The sequence below is a fragment of the Camelus ferus genome, chromosome 16 (assembly GCF_009834535.1).
Source record: "Camelus ferus isolate YT-003-E chromosome 16, BCGSAC_Cfer_1.0, whole genome shotgun sequence".
In the NCBI taxonomy this organism is placed as follows: domain Eukaryota; kingdom Metazoa; phylum Chordata; class Mammalia; order Artiodactyla; family Camelidae; genus Camelus; species Camelus ferus.
This window is the reverse complement of record NC_045711.1, coordinates 6,297,274-6,316,792: the sequence shown is the minus strand read 5'-3', so window position 1 is coordinate 6,316,792 and position 19,519 is coordinate 6,297,274. Positions and strand designations below refer to the sequence as shown.

Below are 19,519 nucleotides of genomic sequence, written 5' to 3'. Positions count from 1 at the left end.
TTGCCCAACTGTAGGCTAATGGAAGTGTTCTGAGCACATTAAGGTAGGCTAGGCTAAGCTATGACGTTCTGTAGGTTAGGCGATTAAATGCATTTTTGACCGACGATATTTTCAACTTATGATGGGCTTTTCAGGACTTAACCCCATCATAAATCGAGGAAGACTATACAAAAATCACAAAAAGAATCAGGTTTGCCTTTTAAAAAAACACACAAAGATCAGGTGTAGCCAACAAAAGCAAAGGAAGAACTCTGTAAAACCTGGTGAATCCAGGACCACTTCAACAAGCCTTGCAATTTAGACGATGGAAGATGCAGGACCTGTTTTCTTTGCGGACTTTCTCATTCCCCCGGTCCTGAACATCCACCTGGCTCAGTCCCCCACATCCTGTCTCTCTACACTCCCCTGGGAGAGCTCACTCATTCTCCTGGCTCCAACTCTCACCCCGGTACCTGTTTCCTCCCCATCTCCCAGACACTCGACCCACATCTCTGCCACTTAGAGGTTGCGCCATCACGTCTAATTCAGTATGTTGAGAATTGAAGCTCACTTCCCCACCTTTCCTGCTTTTCCTTTCTTTCTTTTTCTTTTCTTTTTTTTCTGGTAAGGGGACGTAATTAGGTTTACTTACTTATTTATTTTTATAGACTTTATTCTTTTAGAGCAGTTTCAGGTTCACAACAGAACTGAGCAGAAAATACAGAGTTCGCACATAGCCCTCCCCATCCACATATATATATACTCCCCTACCCTCAACAGCCCTCATCAGTGTGGCGTATTTGGTACCATTGATGAACCAACATGGGCACATTATTATCAACGAAAGTCCATAGTTTACATTAGGGTTCACTCTTGATGTTGTACATTCTATGGGTTTTGATAAATGCATAATGACATGTAGCCACCACTACAGTGTCATACAGAATAATTTCATTGCCCTAAAAGTCCCTTGTGCTCCATCTATTCATTCCTGCCTGCCTCCCTCTCCCCAAACCCCTGGAAACCACGATCTTTTTATGGTTCCTGTAGCTGTGCCTTTTCCAGAATGTCATTTGGTTGGAATCGTACAGTTTGTAGCCTTTTCAGACTGGCTTCTTTCATTTTATTTATTATTTTTTTTAAATGGAGGTACTGGGGGTTGAACCCAGGACCCCAGTGCATGCTAAGCACGCGCTCCACCACTGAGCCCTGCCCTGCCTCCGATGTTAGTGTTCTTCTGGTCACTCAGATCTCAAACTTTGGAGTCCTTGCCTCCAAGGGGAATGGCTGCAGAGATCAAAGTCGTGGTCTCCTCTTCCCTCCCTCCCTGCCTGCCCACTCCCCCAACCCCATTCTTTATGTCACATCTGGGCGCATCTTCTTCCACCTGACACTGTTTTCACTACGTTATTTCCCTGCTCAAACTTTCTTACACCCACTGAGCCCCTCTGAGTAGTTATTGAGACCACCAGGATCTGATCCCACCCTATCTGCTCAAGCCTGTTTTCCACTCCTCCTCAAGAGTTAAGAAAAGCACCTGTTACACATATTACAAGTGAGTTTTGTATTTATTATCTCAAGTAATCCTCCCAGTACTAACCGGAAGCCAAAGAGGCAAACATCATCACCCCTGTCATAGTTTGAGAGACCGTGACAGGCACAAGGTCACATCAGTAAAAACTTGAGTAACCAGAACTAGAATCCAGACCTTCAGACTCGTGCAAACTCCACCATCGCCTGGACACATGCCTTCCTTGGCTTCAGCTCAGCAAACCCACGTGGAGGGTCTACTCCTGATTTAGCGCTCCAGCAGATCAAAATAAGAATTTCTACCCTTGTTCACATGCTGAATAGGGAAAGGATGGTTCCCTCTGGAAAGAAGACCAGGGTGAGGCAGGCAGGGAAATAAACAGCGGACCCGGGGTGCCGACTGCAGCGAAGCAGGCGAGCGTAGCCTGGAAGGGGCTCAGCTGGGACCTGAGACTTGATGTGAACATTGGTGAAGCTTCTGAGCAGAGATACCATTTGAAAGGGGCAGTGGAGGTATGGTTTCTAAAGACCCTGGTGGCAGGGAGTGTGCTGCAGGCAGAAGGAACAGCAGGCACACTTCAAACCCACCCCCTCCAAGGCAGTGGTCCTGGACTAGTTCAGAGCTGGTCCTTCTCCCTGACTCTACACATTTTCATAATTAAAAGTATTCCTGTTCATTTTACCTTTTTGAAAGTCACTCTTATCTTCCCACCTAGATTTTAAGGTCCTTAAAGCCAAGAATGCACTCACACTCCCATTCTCTTCAAACACTGTAGGGACCTGGTGATGGCTTTTGCCCCCACGGATCGTGGGAGGAGTTCTGAACCCCCAAGTAAGCTTCACACCTTTGACTAGGTTTTGGTGACTGGGATTTTAGGTTGAAGGTTTGCTATGCGTCCATACAAAGGATCTCTGAGACATTAAGTGGAAAACAAGTTCCAGAACAGTGTGCTTGGTTCCCCTTATATGTGCTCAAAATTATTTCTGGAAAGAAAAAGGTGATAGTGGTGGCCCCAGGGAAGGGAAAAGGGGTGGCCGGGGGACGGGGTACAAGAGACTGGCTTTTCAATTTAAATTTTGAACCATGGGCCAAATTGAACCATTTCAATTTAAATATTAAACCATGTATAATTTTGTCTCTAATTAGGCAACAAATAACTTTAAAAATATCTTCATCACTATCACAAAAAAAAATCCATTTTTTAAATCCCAAAAGGATAAGGATTAGAGAGGTAATGAGTGACCTGCTGATTGTTGCTCTGAGAACAGAACCGTCTCCTCCACCTGCTTAAGTTCTCCTCCTAAGGCCCGGCCAGGGGTCTGGCACCCACTGGTTGCCTAATGTGGAATGGATGTAACTTACTTCCCCAACTAAAAGCAAAGCGTCCCCTTAACATGAACTGTAAAGCAGTGATGGGGAGGTGGGGAGGCAGCATGGCTGAGAATGGCTTTTGCCTCATGTACTCATTTGCCTTCCATTACCTGAGCACCATGTGCAGGGAGGTGTACAGGCTGGAATGTGGAATATGGAAACATCTTACCTGTATGTGGGAACACCTGCTCTGCCCTCCTTCTGCGGCCCCGCCCCCAACCTGCCAGGAGACAGAAGAGATGACACGAAGAGCAACGGGGGAGAGAAGCTACCTGAGTTTTAAAATGAGGCACTTCTGAAGCAGCTTACTACAAACAGCTGACCACTAATAGCTGAGGGGCATTTCACTTTTTTAGTAAAAGATACGGAGCTACAGAAAGCAAGACAGTGGTAGAAACCCATCAGCACACCCTGACGCCAGAGAGGCAGGTGGATGCTGGTGGGACACACCACCTAAATCAGCCCGCTCCTCCTGGCAACGCAGTTACCCACAGAGATGTCATCGGAATTCAGTCTTTAGCTGGATGTAATCACTCCTTCATTCAATAAATCGTTACCGAGTGGCTTACTCTGTGCATCTGTACGCTGTCTCCAGCACTCAATCCGTGAGATTAAACTTACAATTTTGCCTTTGTCTACCATCAGTGATAGGTTCTTACTCTTACTGCAAAGCACAGGTCAGCTTGGCCTCTCAAACAAAAAGTACAAAGGTTATCTGCAGACATACATAGCTGGCCAGGGAACCACACCGTTGTGTCCAAGTGGAAGTTTGATGGATCCAGAGACAAGAAACCTAGCAGCGAATCAAATGCGAACATAAAACTCGAAGCAAACCTACGCAGAATGAGTCCCACTCAAACAATTCTTATAAAGGTTTCCTAATGCAATTTACAGTTTTAAAATAAATTTACTTTATAAGCACTAGGGAGTTCTTCATTTAATACCGTCCAAACATAAAAGTTCACATAACTGCTTCTTTCCAACTGTGATACAGAGCTTTATGACAGCCTAGAAAGGGGAACCAAAAGAAGGCAAACAGAATGCCTTAGAGATCAAGCAACATTTGCACAGTCCAACTGTTAAAAATAGTTCCACGTTCATCTCCTGCAGCCGGCTTGGCTGTCAGTGTACACAGCACACAGAGCTCTTCAGGGAGGTGAGAGGCCTTTTTCCTGTTCTCCAGGTGCCTCCAAATGCTGGTCCCGTGGAACTTCTGTCAGAGGCTGATTCTCTTCCAACACAGATTGGGGTTTGACACCCATGGGTTCAGCCTTCCTGCTACCTTCCTGCTGCTTAAAAGACCAGACATAAGAACGTCAAAGGGATGTCATTTTCACTCAATTAACCGGCTGAAGCTATGTGACAGACACATTCTATCACAGAGTCAAAAATATAACACTGTTATCTCAGGTCATATTCTATTACGACAAACAATAAACATGATTTAAAAAACCTCTACAGAATCACAATTTCAAAAACCCTCACAAGTTACTTATTCCAAGCAGCAGTCCTTACCACAAAATTCTAGTTATATCTGATCCAGTAGTATCTGACCTGGAGCCAAGGTTGGGGAAAGAAAATCAAGACTTCCTTCAACCTCTGGCAAATTAGACAATTCTGATAATAAAATACTCACATTCCTTGCTTCTCCTACTCGTCGTAAAATGACACCTTCTGCCAATAAAGCCTTCCCTGTTTCCACAAACAACTTCTCTTCATCTGTTTCTCCAAGTTTCTGTAGCTCAATGTATTTCTCCACAAACCTAGAAGTCCGAGCAGTCACATCTTAGGGCTGTGTACTGGGAGTTGTCAAGATGTGCTGTTACACACAGTACTAAGCACTCCTATAACACATTTTCCAACAGAAACATCTTTTCCCTCAAGTGGAATTCAACAAAACTCCTCAAACTAACAACAAAATCCTCAAAAAAAAAAGTAACCCAGGACTTGTAAAATGGCTTACCTTTGACAGGTAGACTTGAAGTTTGGATTGAACAGATCAAAAGCTTTTTGACCAGATCCATACGTGGAATAAAATTTCCTAGAAAACACAAAACACAATATAAATCTCCAATTATAGATCATGGCCAAGAATGGAGTAACGAATAACTGCTGGGCCCTGAGGAGTTGAGGACAAGGTGACCTACAGAACCTGAGCCTAACAGCTTTTGTTTGTCTGTTTTAAATAAGCACTGCATGCACGTGGTAAATACATCTAATGTTCCAGAAAGGTGAAAAGTAACGTTCCTCCTCACCTCTGAACTCCAGGTTCACTTCCCAGGAAGCAACACTACCCAGGGATGCTCTAGCAATGTACAACCACACACACATCAATCACTCCCCGTCCCCAGCCACATCCCCAGCCACGCTGTCTAACCCCAGGGATGGTGAGCACATCCCGCCTTTTTACTTAGCATTTCTTAGAGATCATTCCAAATTGGTGCATGTAGATTATTTCTAGTCCTCTGCTACTTTAGATACTGCTGCAGTGATTACCTTTATCTTTCTCAGTGCACTGGGCAAGTAAGTCTGTGGAATAAATTCATAAAAATGGTTATCACTAGGTCAAGGTATAAGAATTTGTAATTTGGCCTTCCAAATTGCCAAAGTGCTTTCCAAAGGAGCTGTGCCCATTTACACCCACACCAGTAAGGTAAAGGACTGCCTACTTCCCCAAACCCTGGATCAAATTATATTTTCCAATTTTTTGATCTTTGACAATTTGACAGGTGAAGTAGTGTAGCTCAATGTTGTTTGCTTTTCTTATGAAACAGACTGAACATCTTTCCATGTTTAAAAGCAAATGAATTTCCCTCTCTGTGGCCTGTCCACATTCTTTGCCCATTTTTCCTTTTGGTCTTTTTCTTATTGACCTATAAGCAAACTTGACAGCAGTATGAAGAGGATATCAGCCCTCTGTGATATGTCTTCCAAATTTTTTTCCCAATATGTCAGCTGACTTTTGATTTTGCTTGTTTTGTGTGTGCAAAAGATCTTAATATTTTCATTTATGGCTTCTAGGTTTTATGTCATGCTAAGAAAGGCTTTTACCACTCAGATTATTATTTAAATTCTCCCATATTTCCTTCTAGTACTTCTATGATTTCACTTCCTATACTTAGGTTTTGATACACCTGAAATGTATCTTGTTATTATAAGTTCTTAAAAATATCAAAAAATAGGGGGGAGGGTGTAGTTCAGTGGTAGAGTGTCTGCCTAGCACGCACAAGGTCCTGGGTTCAATCCCCAGTACCTCCATCAAAGTAAATAAAAACCTCATCACTTTAAAAACAAACAAACAAACAAAATATCAAAAAACACCCCCCAAAAAACCAACCAAACAAACAAAAAAGCCAAAAAGATAAAGGTTCAAAAAAATTATTTAAGATGTTATTATGAGGGAACAGTAAAATATTCCACATTCTCCAATGACCATCACCTAGTTCCACTGCTACACACATGGTAAAAGCACAAGTGATTTTAATGTATAAATGACCTTGAAAGCATCCTGACCAAGTGCATGCAATAGATCTAAGCAGAAAAAAGCTGGGAAAGTATTCAGTGTCCCAAAGATCTCTGAAAATTCCCTACCCTGAAAATTTCCAAGCAGAGCTGGAACACACCAGTTCCACCTCAAAGGAGTGTTGTTTGGGGTGGGGATGGGGAGAATATTTCTCAAATGAAAGGTGCCTAGACCCCAATAAATACAATGACTTTATAAACTATTTCCTTACAACCAGAAATAGGGGTAAAAATGAGGAATATGTATTAATTTCAATTAGGCACAATCTCTGATCTTAACACTTAAAAAACAATCTGTAAAAATTCTAGGCACTAAAAACTAACTTGACATCAGTATTTGAGGGAAAGGGCTTTGTCAGTGAATTCCCACTAAGCTGACCTCCTTGAGGCCCCCAGTCCTCATGACTAAAATGAAGACGAATATCCCTATCTCACAGGATTAGAGGCCTAAGGCGGATGTTTGCTAAGGGCTTAGCATAGTGCCTGCCACCAAACAGATGCGCAGACACAGGTAGCTAAATAGAAATGATCGGTTGCTGGGCTCCAGGTTCTACTTCTCGGAACTTTCGTTTGTCTCACACGGGAGAGAGGCACTGATTCCCTAATCTGGCTAGATAGACAAGACCTTTTCACAGGGCAAGCCCCGACTCCATTCCTATTTAAGTTGCCAGACTGCTGGCTAAACATTTCCTTCTGACGTTCTGCTGCCTCCTGTCCATCATATGGGCTCCGCACTCACGCTCTAATCCGATCCTCGTGGTACAAGATGTCCTGGATGGAAGCTTTGGCTTTGCCGTATCGCAAGCGGGGCCTTCGGAAGACCGGCTCCCTCAGCGGGGGAAAGGCGTTATATACGTCAAACCACAGGGGCTTCTCCTTCAACACCCCAGCCCGAATCAGGTCCCGCGTCCTTAAGGGAGGGTAAAGAACGAAGGTCAGTGACAGCCTGAGCCCCTGAATCAGTGTAGCCGCAGCCTGGGACATCTGGGGGACCGCAGGGTCCGGAAAACAACAGAAGGAGGGCAGAGCAGGTATTCCCACCTACAGGTAAGATGTTTCCATATTCCAAACCAACCTAACAGTGCTCAGGGGTTAATCCTTCCATTTTTATGTTCGTCCTACCCCCTCGCCCTATCACTGTGCCGTTAAGGAAAATGCAAAGCCGGTTCGGCCAGGCCCATCAGCCCCTTCCTCCCCACCCCTTCCTAGAGACCTCCCTTGGCGGAGGAGAGAGGTGCGATCTTGAACGTGAAAGCTAAGAGATTCAAGGAGTGACGTCGTCAGATATAACTCTTCAGAGGCAGGAGAGAGCACGAGAGAGGCTTTGGCGGCTCAGGCCCACCCAAAACAGAGCGCGAAATGGGGAGTGCCCTCGGCCCCCAGCGGCTCCGGGCACGCACCGCGAGAAAATGCTCCCCACGGTCTCCAGCCGGCTCCCCGCCATGCCCGGCGCCTCGGATCTCGCGCGGCTCCAGGTACAGGAACCGGAACCGGAAGCGCCCGTGGCAGGCGAAGTGGGCGTACGTTGCGGACCGAGATAAGGAGTGCTGTGCAGCCACCGCGGCCCCCACGGGAGGGCGGGGCCAGGAAGAAGCAGAGGATGGCCGAGCCGGCGCGCCCTCGGCTCCACGCTAGGTTCAGACGGGAGCACTCGATAGCCGAGCCTCCAGGGAGGGAGGGAGCCAAAACTCGGGTGAAGCAATTAAATGACCAGTCCAGGGGAGGGGTTAATTGTGATGGTTGCTTTACATCTGACCTTACTAAGCCAACTCCTTCCGAGAAGATGGGGCCTCGCGGAGGGAAGATGATAGGTAGGAAGGAGGGAGGGGCAGCCGCAGTCCTGGGGGGAGCCAACTGGCTCAGGCATTCGTAAGGCAGAGATTAGGGGTCACCAGCTCCAGGCAAGAACTGCGCCTAGTTTTGGCTGGAGTCACAGGCTACGCAGAAGGAAACCAAGCTTCGGGGAGGGACGTCACCTGCCCAGGGTCACCCTACAGCCCAAGCCTCTGTCCTCCGTCTCCTGCAGTTTAGCGCTCCCCACTAAATCCTTTGGCCCTGGAGCGTCACCTGCATCCGCTCTAATAGGGACGCTACCGGCAACTAGTATTTCTTCCCCAGGAGGCGTCGCTAGCTAGCTGCTCCCTGGACTTTGAAAAGTGGAAGTGTCCGGAACAAACAAATTCAAAAATCCGGGGAAAGTAAACTTTCTGGGTTACCTTTTGCCCACTAATCATACTTCGGGTAAAGTACCCCGTAGAAACTAAAGCACAACTTCACGAGGATATTTGTGCAGGGGTCGTCATGGCAGCATTGTTCGTAGCGCTCCCCACCCACTCAATGCATCAACTGGGAAATTTATGTTTCATATGTTCCATGGAATCCTATGCAGCTATTAAAATGAACGCGCTGGATCATATGTATTTACCTAGATGAATGCCCGTGACTTACTGTTAAATGAAAAAGGGAGTTGCAGAGAGGCACCTTGAATGGGATCCTAACCTGTTAAAAGAAATAAGAAAACCCCTTTTGCATGTGTTTGTGTTTGTATGAGAATAGAAACTCCGTGGGAGGACACCCAGGGCTGTGAACACTGGTTATCTCCATTGAGATTACCAGAGCGGAAGGGAAACCTTTTTCTTTATGTATCCCTCAGAGTTTAACCTGTGATGAGTTTATATGCATATTTGAATTTTTTAATCCAATGAAATGCTTTAAATTACATACACACAAAATACCTCCCGGGAGCCCACTATCTTTGTCAGCAAGAAAGAGCATCAAGTCATCCCAGAGTCCTCCCTGCGATATGGGAGGCAGGAGAGGTGGAGGAGAGGAATAGAGCAGTTCTTGCTTAGCTCACTGAATCCACACACCTACCCACAAGTGGCTACTATTATCCTGGTTATGGATGAGAATGTGAGGCCACAGGGGTCAAGTAACTCATCTGACAGGTAACTGACAAAGCTGGTCTTTGCCCCACCTAGGTCCTTTACAGGACCCCCCAATGCCTTCTTTGCTCTGTCTTCAGCTGGAGACCAGCGGACTGAGGCGGTCAGACAAAACGGGCCCCAGGGGCAGAGGACAGGGTGGCCTAAGACCCACGGCTGAGAGGTGGGTTTCACTGCTGCCTCAGGACCTCTGGAACAGGGAAGAGAGAGCGCAGCTCTGGCCACTGAGCCAAGTGTGCAGGCTCCGGCTTTCCAGTCCTAGGAAGGTCTATAAGACTTTGCTCCAGGGAAAGCAAACACGCTCCCAGCTAAATATAGTCTTCTGAGGCTTCATAACAAGTTTCTAATTCTGTCCCAGTCAGAGCTAGCTGCCAGCCCAGACCACAGACACACTTCCCTTCTTCCACTCGGGCCTGCCCCCCAGGTCACAGCAGTTACCCAGTTACCGCTGCGAAAGAATTAGAAGGGCTTATTCTGAGTTCAGGGAGGGGAGCCAAAGACCCAAACCCTCGATGGAGGATAAATTGCATGGTGGCGATTTTCTCACTTGATCTTCTTGGGGAAGTCCCTTCTTCTGAGTGTTTAAAGTTTCCTCTCCAGTATCATACTTAAGGCTTCTGTGACTGAGAACAGAATGTTGGTGGGTAGAGTCAGGGACCATGAAGATGTGGGAGCAAGATGGAGGGGGAACCCTCTGAGGCTGCAACAGGAAGTGTGCACCCTGGGGAGCATTCATTCACCATATAGGGGGAAGCTGGGGGCAGGCAGGATGGATGGTAGAGGTTCTCTGTCTTATCCGGGCCTCTCAAGGCAGCAGGGAGCTGATACATTCAGGCCATGCACTCCACCAGGGAACTAGATTATCTCCTTCCATTTTTCAACTACCTGAGGTTATAGGTCATGTCCTGACAAGTCTTACAGATAAGGAAATAGAGCTTGTAAACTCTCCAAAAGGCCACATTCCTTCCACTAGGATCATTCAGCCCCACTTTGTCCCAAGCATCGCATTGTAGATGTGGCCACCGGTCATCTCATCTTGGGCACATTATGTAGGCTTTCAAGCCTCGAGTTCCCCACCTGACATCTGGCAGTGTCAACTATCTGAGTGGCCTGTTGCAAGAGTAAAAGCGCTCATTCTTGTAAAGCCCTGATCAGTAGTGCCTGGCACCTGGTGAGTGCTTCTGAGTGACAGACAAGTCTAGTGGCTTTTACAGCATCACTGTTGCTGTTGTGTCCTGTAATCCACTGATTGCCACCTGGGACTGTGGCATTTTGATGATATTTCATAAATTGCCTGAATGTTTTATTTCCTTGTTAAATGATCCATTCATCCCACAAACATTTAAGCACCTACCTGTCCTAGAGAAGCTGGCTGTCCAGTGGAGGAGACCGAGAGGCAAATTCATAATGGATAAGTTATGAGCTGAAGAGCGTACTGGTTGTACTCGTTCGTAGGGCTGCCATCACGACGTGCCACGGGCTGGATGGCTTAGACAACAGAAATCTTTTATCTCACAATTCTGGAGGCTAGGAGTCAGAGATCAAGGTGTTGACAGGGCTAGTTTCTTGGGAGGCCCCTCTCCTTGGCTGTCTTCTGCCCTGTCTTTACATGGTCTTCCCTCTGTAGGTGCCCGTATCCTTTTCTTGTGACACCAGTCAATGTTGGATTTTGGGCCCAAAGTAATGACTTCCTTATAAATCCCTCTTTAAAGACTCCATCTCTAAACACAATCGCATCCTGAGGTACCCAGGGCAAAGACCTCAGGGTATGGATTTTGGAGGGATACCATTCAGCCCACAGCATTGTTCAATACGTTCTTGTGCTGAATACTTTCCACTTTCCCTCCCAGAGCCACGCCCACCCTGCGCCCTCCCTCACCCTGCCCTGTGCCTCCCGGAGGCTAACTTCTAGGACTGCATCCTCCAGCCACTTGCCCTCTGTTTCCAGTTGGATTCCACTTGGTACTGCCAATGGGAGCCATTGGCCAGGGTCTAGAAGGAAGGAGGAGAATGAGTCCGTCTCGCTTCTCCGGCTCCCTCCCTGTACAATCCAGGAAGAAAAAGTCACAGGTCTCGTCCAGAGCTCTCTCACCAGGTTCCAGTCACTGCTACTCCCTTCCCTGCAGGCCCAAACAGGACAATAGGCACAGGGTTTACGCCACCCCTTGTGGTTTCCCTACACTCCGCCCACATCTTTGTAAATAGTGCCCCGGAGTTTATCAGACAAAAAGAGCAAGAGCATCTCCAGTAGCAGAACAGCTTTGATAGGTGAAAACCCCAGCAGATTGATGAAATCACGAATACAGCTCCTCATCTTTGGCAGGGAGCCAGGATCAGGGAGCCATTAGCAGTTGCTTTAACAGAAGAAGAAAACAATAATATTTATTCAATCCACAGTACAAGGCCTGGGAGGATGAAGGGCATGGAGTAGGGTGTTCAAGGATAGGGCAGGAGCACCACCTCTCACCTCCAGGCTGGTTCAGCCCAGCACACACTCATGGAGACCTGAAGGATGTGCCCCCGGGACCTGCTCCCTCCCTAAGCTTGTCTCTCACATGGTGAGTGTGTTGATGTTGTAACTCTGTTGGCTTGGCTGAGTCTGGCCAGCTGGGCCTCTTCAGGCCGGAACCCGGCCTCTTATCTCTGCCTCCCCACACCCAGAGCTGGCTCGTAGAGTTTTCTAGTGATCAGCATGGATAAATAAAACCAAGTTAGGGCAAATGAGGATGCCGTGATCTCAGCACTCCTTTGCTGCCTGCTCAGTCCAGCCCTCCTTCCCAGAGGCTTTCCCCAGAAACACCCATAGGGAGAAGACTGTAGGTTGAATGGAAGTAATCCTCCACCCCATCATGCCTCTGGCCACTTCCGGTTCTGGCTGTCCTTTGTGCCCCACTGACTGATCGACCCTTTTTACAAACCTCTGGGCCTCAGCTTTGTCGTCTGTCAAATGGGCATAATCATAGCATCCACCATATCGCTTTGTTGTGAGGAGTCAGTGGGGGTAATACCGGCAGAGTGCTTAAAACTGTGCCTGGTGTATAGTAATTGCTCAATAAATAGGAGTGATGATGATAATGATTTCTGACCTTTCCAAGCTTAAGAGCAATAAATCACAATTGTCAATCACACCTACAATTAAATCACACCTAGCAATTTTCAAGGCATTTCACATTGCTGCCCGCTCATTTCTTCAGCAAACAGCATCCTGGCCCCCAAGGAGACTCCAGCTCAGGCAGAGGAGAGAGAAGCACTTTATGCCCACCTGCCCCCGGGAGGTCTGCATCACTTCAGCTCCTGCTGTAGCCAAGGAAACAGAAGCCAGCGAGGCCTGGCCTTTTGTTATCAAAATCAAAGGCCAATCGGAATCACTCTGTGGAGTTTTCCCAGCAGAAGATGAGATCCTTGAAGGCAAAGTATGGGCCCTTCTTTTCTTGAGGAGGGTAGAGCACTCCATCTTTATTTTTTGTTTGTTTGTGCGTGCTTTGGGGGGGGGGGGTATTAGGTTTATTTACTTATTTTTAAATTTTTTTTTAATGGAGTACTGGAGATTGAACCCAGGACCTTGTACATGCTAAGCACACACTCTACCACTGAGCTCTACACTCCCCACCTCCATCTTTAATGTGAAGCTCCTGGGGTTCTTGGAAAATGCAGATTCTGACTCAGTAGGTATGGGGTGAGGCCTGAAACTCTGCATTTCTAACAGGTTCCCGGCTGACACCAGTGCTGCTGGTCTGTAGACAAGAGTAATCAACTCGCCCAAGTTTGCCCGGGACTTTCCTGGTTTTAGGACTGAAAGTTCCACATCTGAGGGAACTACTCAGCCCTGGAAAACCTGGACAGCTGGTCATCACATCAAAAGACCACACTTTGAATAGCAAGGTCAGAGCAAGGCAGGCTCATGCTGCGTTTGTACCGAGCTCCGTAACTCCTCACTGCAGAGTTCCCTGGAATAATCCTCCTGGCCTGAGAAAGAATTGTGACTTTTTATAGAAATGACAGGCGGGGTAGATGCTGGTTTTGTGGGGCCTGAAAGCTTATATAATCGTAGTGGCCCTTTGAAGAAGAAAAGTCCAAAAATATCTTTGCTTTGCAAATGTTACCAAACAAAACCACGTGAACAGAGTAAATTTCCTCTGTCTGTTTGGCTTGAGGCCAAACAGGTGCTCAGGTCTTCCGGGAACACGGTGCTTGGCCTCTTGGTGGCCAGCGACTGCCACTTCTGAGCAATAACCACCAGGTGGCAGTAGATCTACACAGCCCCCTTCAACACCCGTTTTCCTCCCCCCACACACACACTCAGCCCAACCACCACACCATCAACTCCAGATATTTCCAAATCTTCCTCCAGCTGGCCCAGCCAGCTAATCCAACGAATGAATTTATGCTGTGATAATGGGCAAAAGGGATTCGTATGCTTCTCCCTCAATAGCATATTTGCCATTTAATGGAAATGCTAAGAGACTGTTTTTAAAACGAGGGAAAGAAGGAGGTGACTCTGGGCACACTGCTGGGTCATGTATCACTGTGGAGATGTTCTTAAGCAGGTGGACCCCTCTGTGCTCTACGTATTGCATTTACACAGGGGTTCTAAGTCTTAGCACCTGTTCCCGCCACCCCAATGTATAGCTTAGTGTTAAGGCACCAGCTCTGGAGTTCAAATTCACATACTACCACTTACTGACCATGATGCTGAGTAAGGATCTTAACATCTCTATGCCTCAGTTTCCTGATCTGTGAAGTGGGAGTATTAATACTGCTTTCATATAATACTTGCGGGGCTCAGGTAAAATAATGTAAGTAAAGCACCCCAGAAAAGTGACTGGCCTACAGTAAGCACCACTGAGGAGCTATCATCACTGTCATCCCCCACCTTGCCTGCCTTCTTCTAACCAAGTTCTCCTCTTATGTTTCCTCCAACCTCAACCCCCTACCAGTGCTTCAAGAGAACAGAGGGAGGGTTGAGACCCCAGGATGGTAATAACCAAGCCATTTTCTCTAGGCACAGCACTCCCAGACCCAGGAGCTCCTCTCAAGCTGGAACTGAGCCCTAGGGACACCAAAGCTTACAAACAGGGAGGGACACTGGCTGGACCAGACTCCAGATGCTAGCCCGGCTCAGTATTTTTGCAGAAGATAAATCTGTGGGTATCACGTTGTGGATATTAAGAGTCCAGGACTTGCAGATGCACACCAGATGGCTGGGCAGTCATCTGGCCCAACCAGATTCCTTCCTGGGTCCTATATACACTGTTCAACTGGGAGGGACTCATCATGGGGTGGAGTCTTTATCTTCTGCATTCCTGTTGGACCTGGTAGGCTTTTTTTGCCTTCTTTTCCCACACCCCCCTCTCTGGTTACAATCACTTTCAGTCTCATCTACATTCACAGGCATAATAGTGAGCGGTTCTTAAACTTGGCTGCATATAGAATCACCCGAGGAGCTTCTGCAATCTGATCCCCAAGCTAAACCCCAAAGCAGTTAAATCAGAATCTCTGGGAAGGGCACCCAAGCATCAGAGACGATTCCAGAGTATGGCAAGTTTAAGATCCAGTGTTCTAGAGTAGTGTTTCTCAAGCCTTACTGTGTACACAAGTCAACTAAGGAGTTTGTTATGCTAAAATGCACATTCTGGTTCAGTAGAGTCTGAAATTCTAACAAGCTCCTGGATGATACAGATGCTGCTGGTCCACAGACCAAACTTTGAGTAGCAAGGTTGTAGAACTGTGGTTCTCAAACGTGAGCATGTGTCGGAATCACCTGGAGGGCTTGTTAAAATACACCTGGGGAAGGAATTCAGGAGATTGGAAAGTAGGGCCTGATAATAAGCATGTCTGATAAGCTCACAAGTGATGCCTATGCCTTTGGTCCACAGAGCACAGCTTGAGCAGCAGGTGTGTAAAGGATGGAACACAGATGTTGAAGTCAGGCAGCCCTGGGCCGTTTTCCGACTCACACCTTGCTAGCTCCTGGATCAGTTACTTAACCTTTCTGAATTATTTCATCATCTGTAAAATGGCTATTATTGGGCAAGATTAACTGGGCTAATATGAAATATTTAACCGACGGCTTAGTGTGCTGGTCCTCAAACTTAATTACAAACTTGATTGTGAACTTGAATGGTGCTTTCACAGAAACTAACCTATGGTTGTTGATTTAATTGGTCTGGTATCATTTCCCAAATTTTAGTGTGTATCAGAAGCACAGACTGCTGAGCTGCACCCCAAGAATTTCTGAGTCAGTAGGTCTAGGGCCGGGTTGAGGACTGGCATTTCTAACAAGGTCCCAGGTGCTGGTGCTATGCCCAGGGGGTTACACTGGGTCACAGCTATCAGTAAAGAATGTGTAGAGCGGGGGGTTAGAGGACAATCTTGGTTTGCCCAGGTTCAAACAGCAGGTCTGGAGTTTGACACCAGCTGTGCAGGTGTGTCGATTTACAAGCCCACCGTGGTCTAACTGAGCTGGGCTGGGTTGGGCTGGGGTGGAACCTCTTTGTAAGGAAGGCAGGAGGAATCTGCATTGTTTATTCAGAAGGAGAGAGGCCCCCGAGCTCAAACATGGCATCAGGGGACTAGCGATGACTTGGCCTGGGTGACCAAGAGCCCAGAAACAAGATGCGTGGGTTGAAGCCACAGGAGGCCTAAAGCAGACACCAGGAAGAACTGTTTAACCTTGAGAAGCGCCGGGTCTGGAAAGGGCACCAACCTTCGCTTTTGGCAGTGAGTTCCCTGGCACTGGAGGTAGTCCAGCCGAGCCTGGGAGTGGGGAGAGCTAGAGAGATTTGACCTGGAAGATCTCTGCGGGCCCTTTGAAGTCTGAGATTGCAGGTCCCCGTGGCCTCCAAGCGGCCGTTAACTCCGGCAGCTTTCTGTTTATTTAGGGAGGTGACGGGCTGGAGCTTTCGCAACAGACCCGGTGTTTCCTTTGCCTGTCAGCAAGCGGTTTACTTTCCCAGGGCAAACAGGAAGGCCGCCGTGCGGGCAGCAGGTGTTACCTGAGAGGGCGCTGCGGGCAGGCAGAGCCCTCGGGGCCATGCGTGCGCTGCGGGCTGGCGCGGCGCGGCCGGCCAGGCAGGTGGCCCACGGGTGCGGGGTGCGTCGAGTGGCTCGGGCCCAAACCTGCCCGGGGGGATCGGGGGAGGGGAGGGGAGAAGACGAGGGTCAGCCCACGCGCCGCCACGTCAGAGCACCAAGAGAACACCAAGTCTTTATTACACGAATTCCTATGAAACAGCTCCAAGAAAAAACCCACACGTAGGAGAAAAAAACGAAAACAGAAAAACTAACAAAGCCACACATACACAGATGGGGACAGGGGCTCCGCCTCCTTTGAATGCGGGTCATCGGCGCATCGAGGGCCCAGGGAGCAGGAACGCAGCCGCGCTGCGCTGCTCCACTCGGTCGTTCGGGATGCGGAGCCCGGGCCAGGATCCCCTTACGGCACCGCAGGGCGAGGGGCGACTCAGACCCGCCTGGCCTCCGCCACGCCCTCATTATCCCGGGGTGACTTGAGGTCACCAGCACCCCCCCCTTCCCAGCCAAGGCTTGGCGCCCACTCCCAATGCCCCAAGGCCCCTTGGCTGGGCTGGCCCCTCGCCCAGGCCAGAGCCTTGCCTGCCCAGGCTTCCTGGTTCTCCTGAGGTCAGCTGCCTTCCCATCTCAATGGCAGGCCAGAAGGGCCAGGCAGCCTCCCTCCCGTCAGCAGTGGATGGTGCCAGGTCAGGTTCATAGATCCGTTGCTTTCTTTTTCCGTTTGCTTTCTCCGTCTTGGCACAGGGCACCCAGCAAGCCCTTCCGCCCCAGGGGCTCCTGCCCAGGCTGGCAGTCTTTTCATCTTGCCCCTCAGTCCTGCACCTTCTCAGGTAAAGAACTGGCTGCTGCTCACCCTGAGTGACAGCAGAACCTCCAGTCCAGCTGGGGAGCCAGAGTCCCTTGCGCCCCTACTCTCGTGGGACTGCAGGGTCCCATCCAGAACTGGCTTTTGTCTTCTGCCAAAGTAAAGACGACCCCTGCCTCGGACGAATCCTCCAGCTCCGGGGTGGCCAGCCTCCCCATCCCTGCTGGGGGCCTGTGCCAGCCCCGAACAGAAGCAGCCGGAGGGGCCCAGGTAGGGTGGCCAGCAGATACCTCTCTGCGGTGGCCCATCACTCCTCAGAGGGGGCCTGAGTGACTGCCCAGGCTCTCTCACCCAGAGCTCTGTGCAGGGGTGTGCTGAGGGCCAGCACCCTGGGGAAAGGCTGAGATGCAGGAGGCCATGGGAATAAATGGCCCAAGGTGCCCAGAAGGGAGCTGGGGATGGGGGTAGGGGATCAGGCAGTGTCTGTAGCCCTGCAGGAGAGACCAGGACAGGAGGGAGGCAGGGGCTACACCTCCAGGCCAATGAGAGCCTCTGGAAGGGTCATCCTCCCCTTACGGTAACTCCAACCTTTGCCTATTTCCTGGGATTTTTTTTTTTTTTTTTTTCTTAAACAAGAGGAGTTAGATCCTGCATTTCCACTCATTCCCCATAGAACAGCCCGGCTACGAAAGGGGCTGTGGTTGGCTGTCGCCCCTCCCCCCACCCTCAGGTCCTTCCTCCAATCACAGCATGCAACTCTGAAGTTCTAAGTCCCATGAAAAGTGGCAGTGGCAGTGGCAGTGGCAGTGGCTAGGCTGGACTGTGGCCGGAGAATCACTGGGCCTCAGAACTCAAGCACCATCTGTCCGGCTGCAGCTGGGCTCCTCAGCTGGGGGCCAGGTTGCTCTCGGGCTGCCTCCACCAGGTCAGATCGTCTCCGGCAAGGAGGAACTGCTGGCATCTGGTAGGAAACGGGATGGGAGAAGTCTTTTTCAATGGAGGCCAGTGGTCTTTCCTCATCACTGGTTCCAGAAGAGATGGTTTTGGGCAGAAGCTTCCTAAGACAGGACTCCCTCCTTCCCCCAGGGACTCTATGTCAGACTTGGAACTCTGCCTGGGGTCACAGCCGCCAATCTGAGCTCCTAGAAACATTCCAACTTGCAGAACAGCAGGGATTCTGGCAGCTAGAGATGGACTCGGGGGCCTGGAATGCCAGGTTTGGGGGAAACAGCTGTCTGTGAAGGGCTGAGAGGTGGCGGTGGGTGGGGTGCCTGGCCTGTTCTGTGATACAGCAGCAACTCAGTTGAGCTAGACCAAGGGCACCTGTAGCAGCAGAAAATGGGGTCAGAATTTGGTCACACCAGACTGAGAATCTCATGAGCATTTCCTCAGAAGACCCATTCAGGGAGCAAGGGAGAAATGGCACTGAAGTGGTGTCCTGGTGATGAGTGAACAGACTTGGGGCAGGGAAGGGACTAGCAGCTGTTAACCAGGTGATGAGAGTCTCCCAGGGCAGTGATGGAAGGAATAAGGAAGCAAAATGGAACAGCGAAGTCAGGACGGGGGCTGTCTGGCTTGCAGGAGTTGACAGCCAGGCCTAGATAGGCCATCATTGGCACAGCTGGGGATATGGAGTGGATTTGGAGACCTGACTAAGATGGAGATTCAGATTTTGGAGCCAACTTCACAGAAGTGTTGCTGATGCTTGTAAAGAAGGGTGGCGGCACTGCTAGGGAGAGTGGAGGGTAAGGAGACTTCAAAGATGGTCAAGGGCAGAGCTACTAGGAGAGCTGGGATTGAGGGAGTGGGAGGAGCAATGGGAGCCCCAAAGACACACAGAGAATCTACAGCAGAGAGGAAGGGGGCCCAGGATTCCTGGGGCCACAGGAGCCAAGGGAGGGCGCTTTCAGGGAAGACGATGGGCACAGTTTGCAGAAGAGTGCACCAGAGGATGCAGGACAGGAAAAGGCCGCAGACCTGGCAGGTGACCTGAAGTCCCTCTAGGGGTCATGGGAGGGGCTGGCTGCCTGCAGTGGGTGTAGGAAGATTCCACTTTTCTGCAAGTTGGGTGATGAAGGAAAATATCGAAGCCTCTTGGTTTTTAAGAGGAGGAGGAGGATGTAGACTCGAGGAAGGAGCTGGAAGGGGGAAACCTGGAATACTCAGGAGAGAACTAACTCATGAGCATGGTCCTGATGGGGGGTGGCTTTGGGCCGGCACGTTTCCGCTGGGGACTGGTGGGAAGGAGGTGGCAGCAACACTGTGTGGGAGGGGGCCCTTCCCTGGCTGGCGTTATATCAGCATTCTGGACAAGGGGGAAGCGTGGGGGCAACA

General features: G+C 49.2%; 2 protein-coding genes and 1 long non-coding RNA gene across 4 annotated transcripts in view; 1 reads left to right on the top strand and 2 right to left on the bottom strand.

Moving 5' to 3' along the window:
* Nucleotides 1–1,533: 1,533 nt before the first annotated feature.
* Nucleotides 1,534–7,975, bottom strand: MRPS23 (mitochondrial ribosomal protein S23). Of its 2 annotated transcripts, none has more exons than XM_032498435.1 (5): nt 7,804–7,975; nt 7,143–7,313; nt 4,845–4,922; nt 4,518–4,644; nt 1,534–4,173 (listed from the first exon to the last, which is right to left on the bottom strand). In XM_032498435.1, exons 1-5 carry the CDS (start codon nt 7,845–7,847, stop codon nt 4,030–4,032), a joined length of 564 nt encoding a protein of 187 aa, XP_032354326.1. In that variant the 5' UTR covers nt 7,848–7,975; the 3' UTR covers nt 1,534–4,029. The 2 variants fall into 2 exon arrangements, with proteins under 2 accessions (XP_032354326.1, XP_032354327.1); XM_032498436.1 differs by having other exon boundaries at nt 1,534–4,170.
* A 76-nt stretch (nt 7,976–8,051) lies between these two features.
* Nucleotides 8,052–15,670, top strand: LOC116669193. The gene is made up of 3 exons (XR_004326547.1): nt 8,052–8,214; nt 12,543–12,761; nt 15,225–15,670. It is a non-coding gene; the product is annotated as an uncharacterized LOC116669193 (long non-coding RNA).
* An 859-nt stretch (nt 15,671–16,529) lies between these two features.
* CUEDC1 (CUE domain containing 1) overlaps nt 16,530–19,519 on the bottom strand; it is a 76,606-nt gene continuing 73,616 nt past the window's right edge. Inside the window, 1 exon segment of the mRNA XM_032498434.1 lies at nt 16,530–18,146. The gene's annotated coding sequence lies outside the window, so the exon portion shown is untranslated.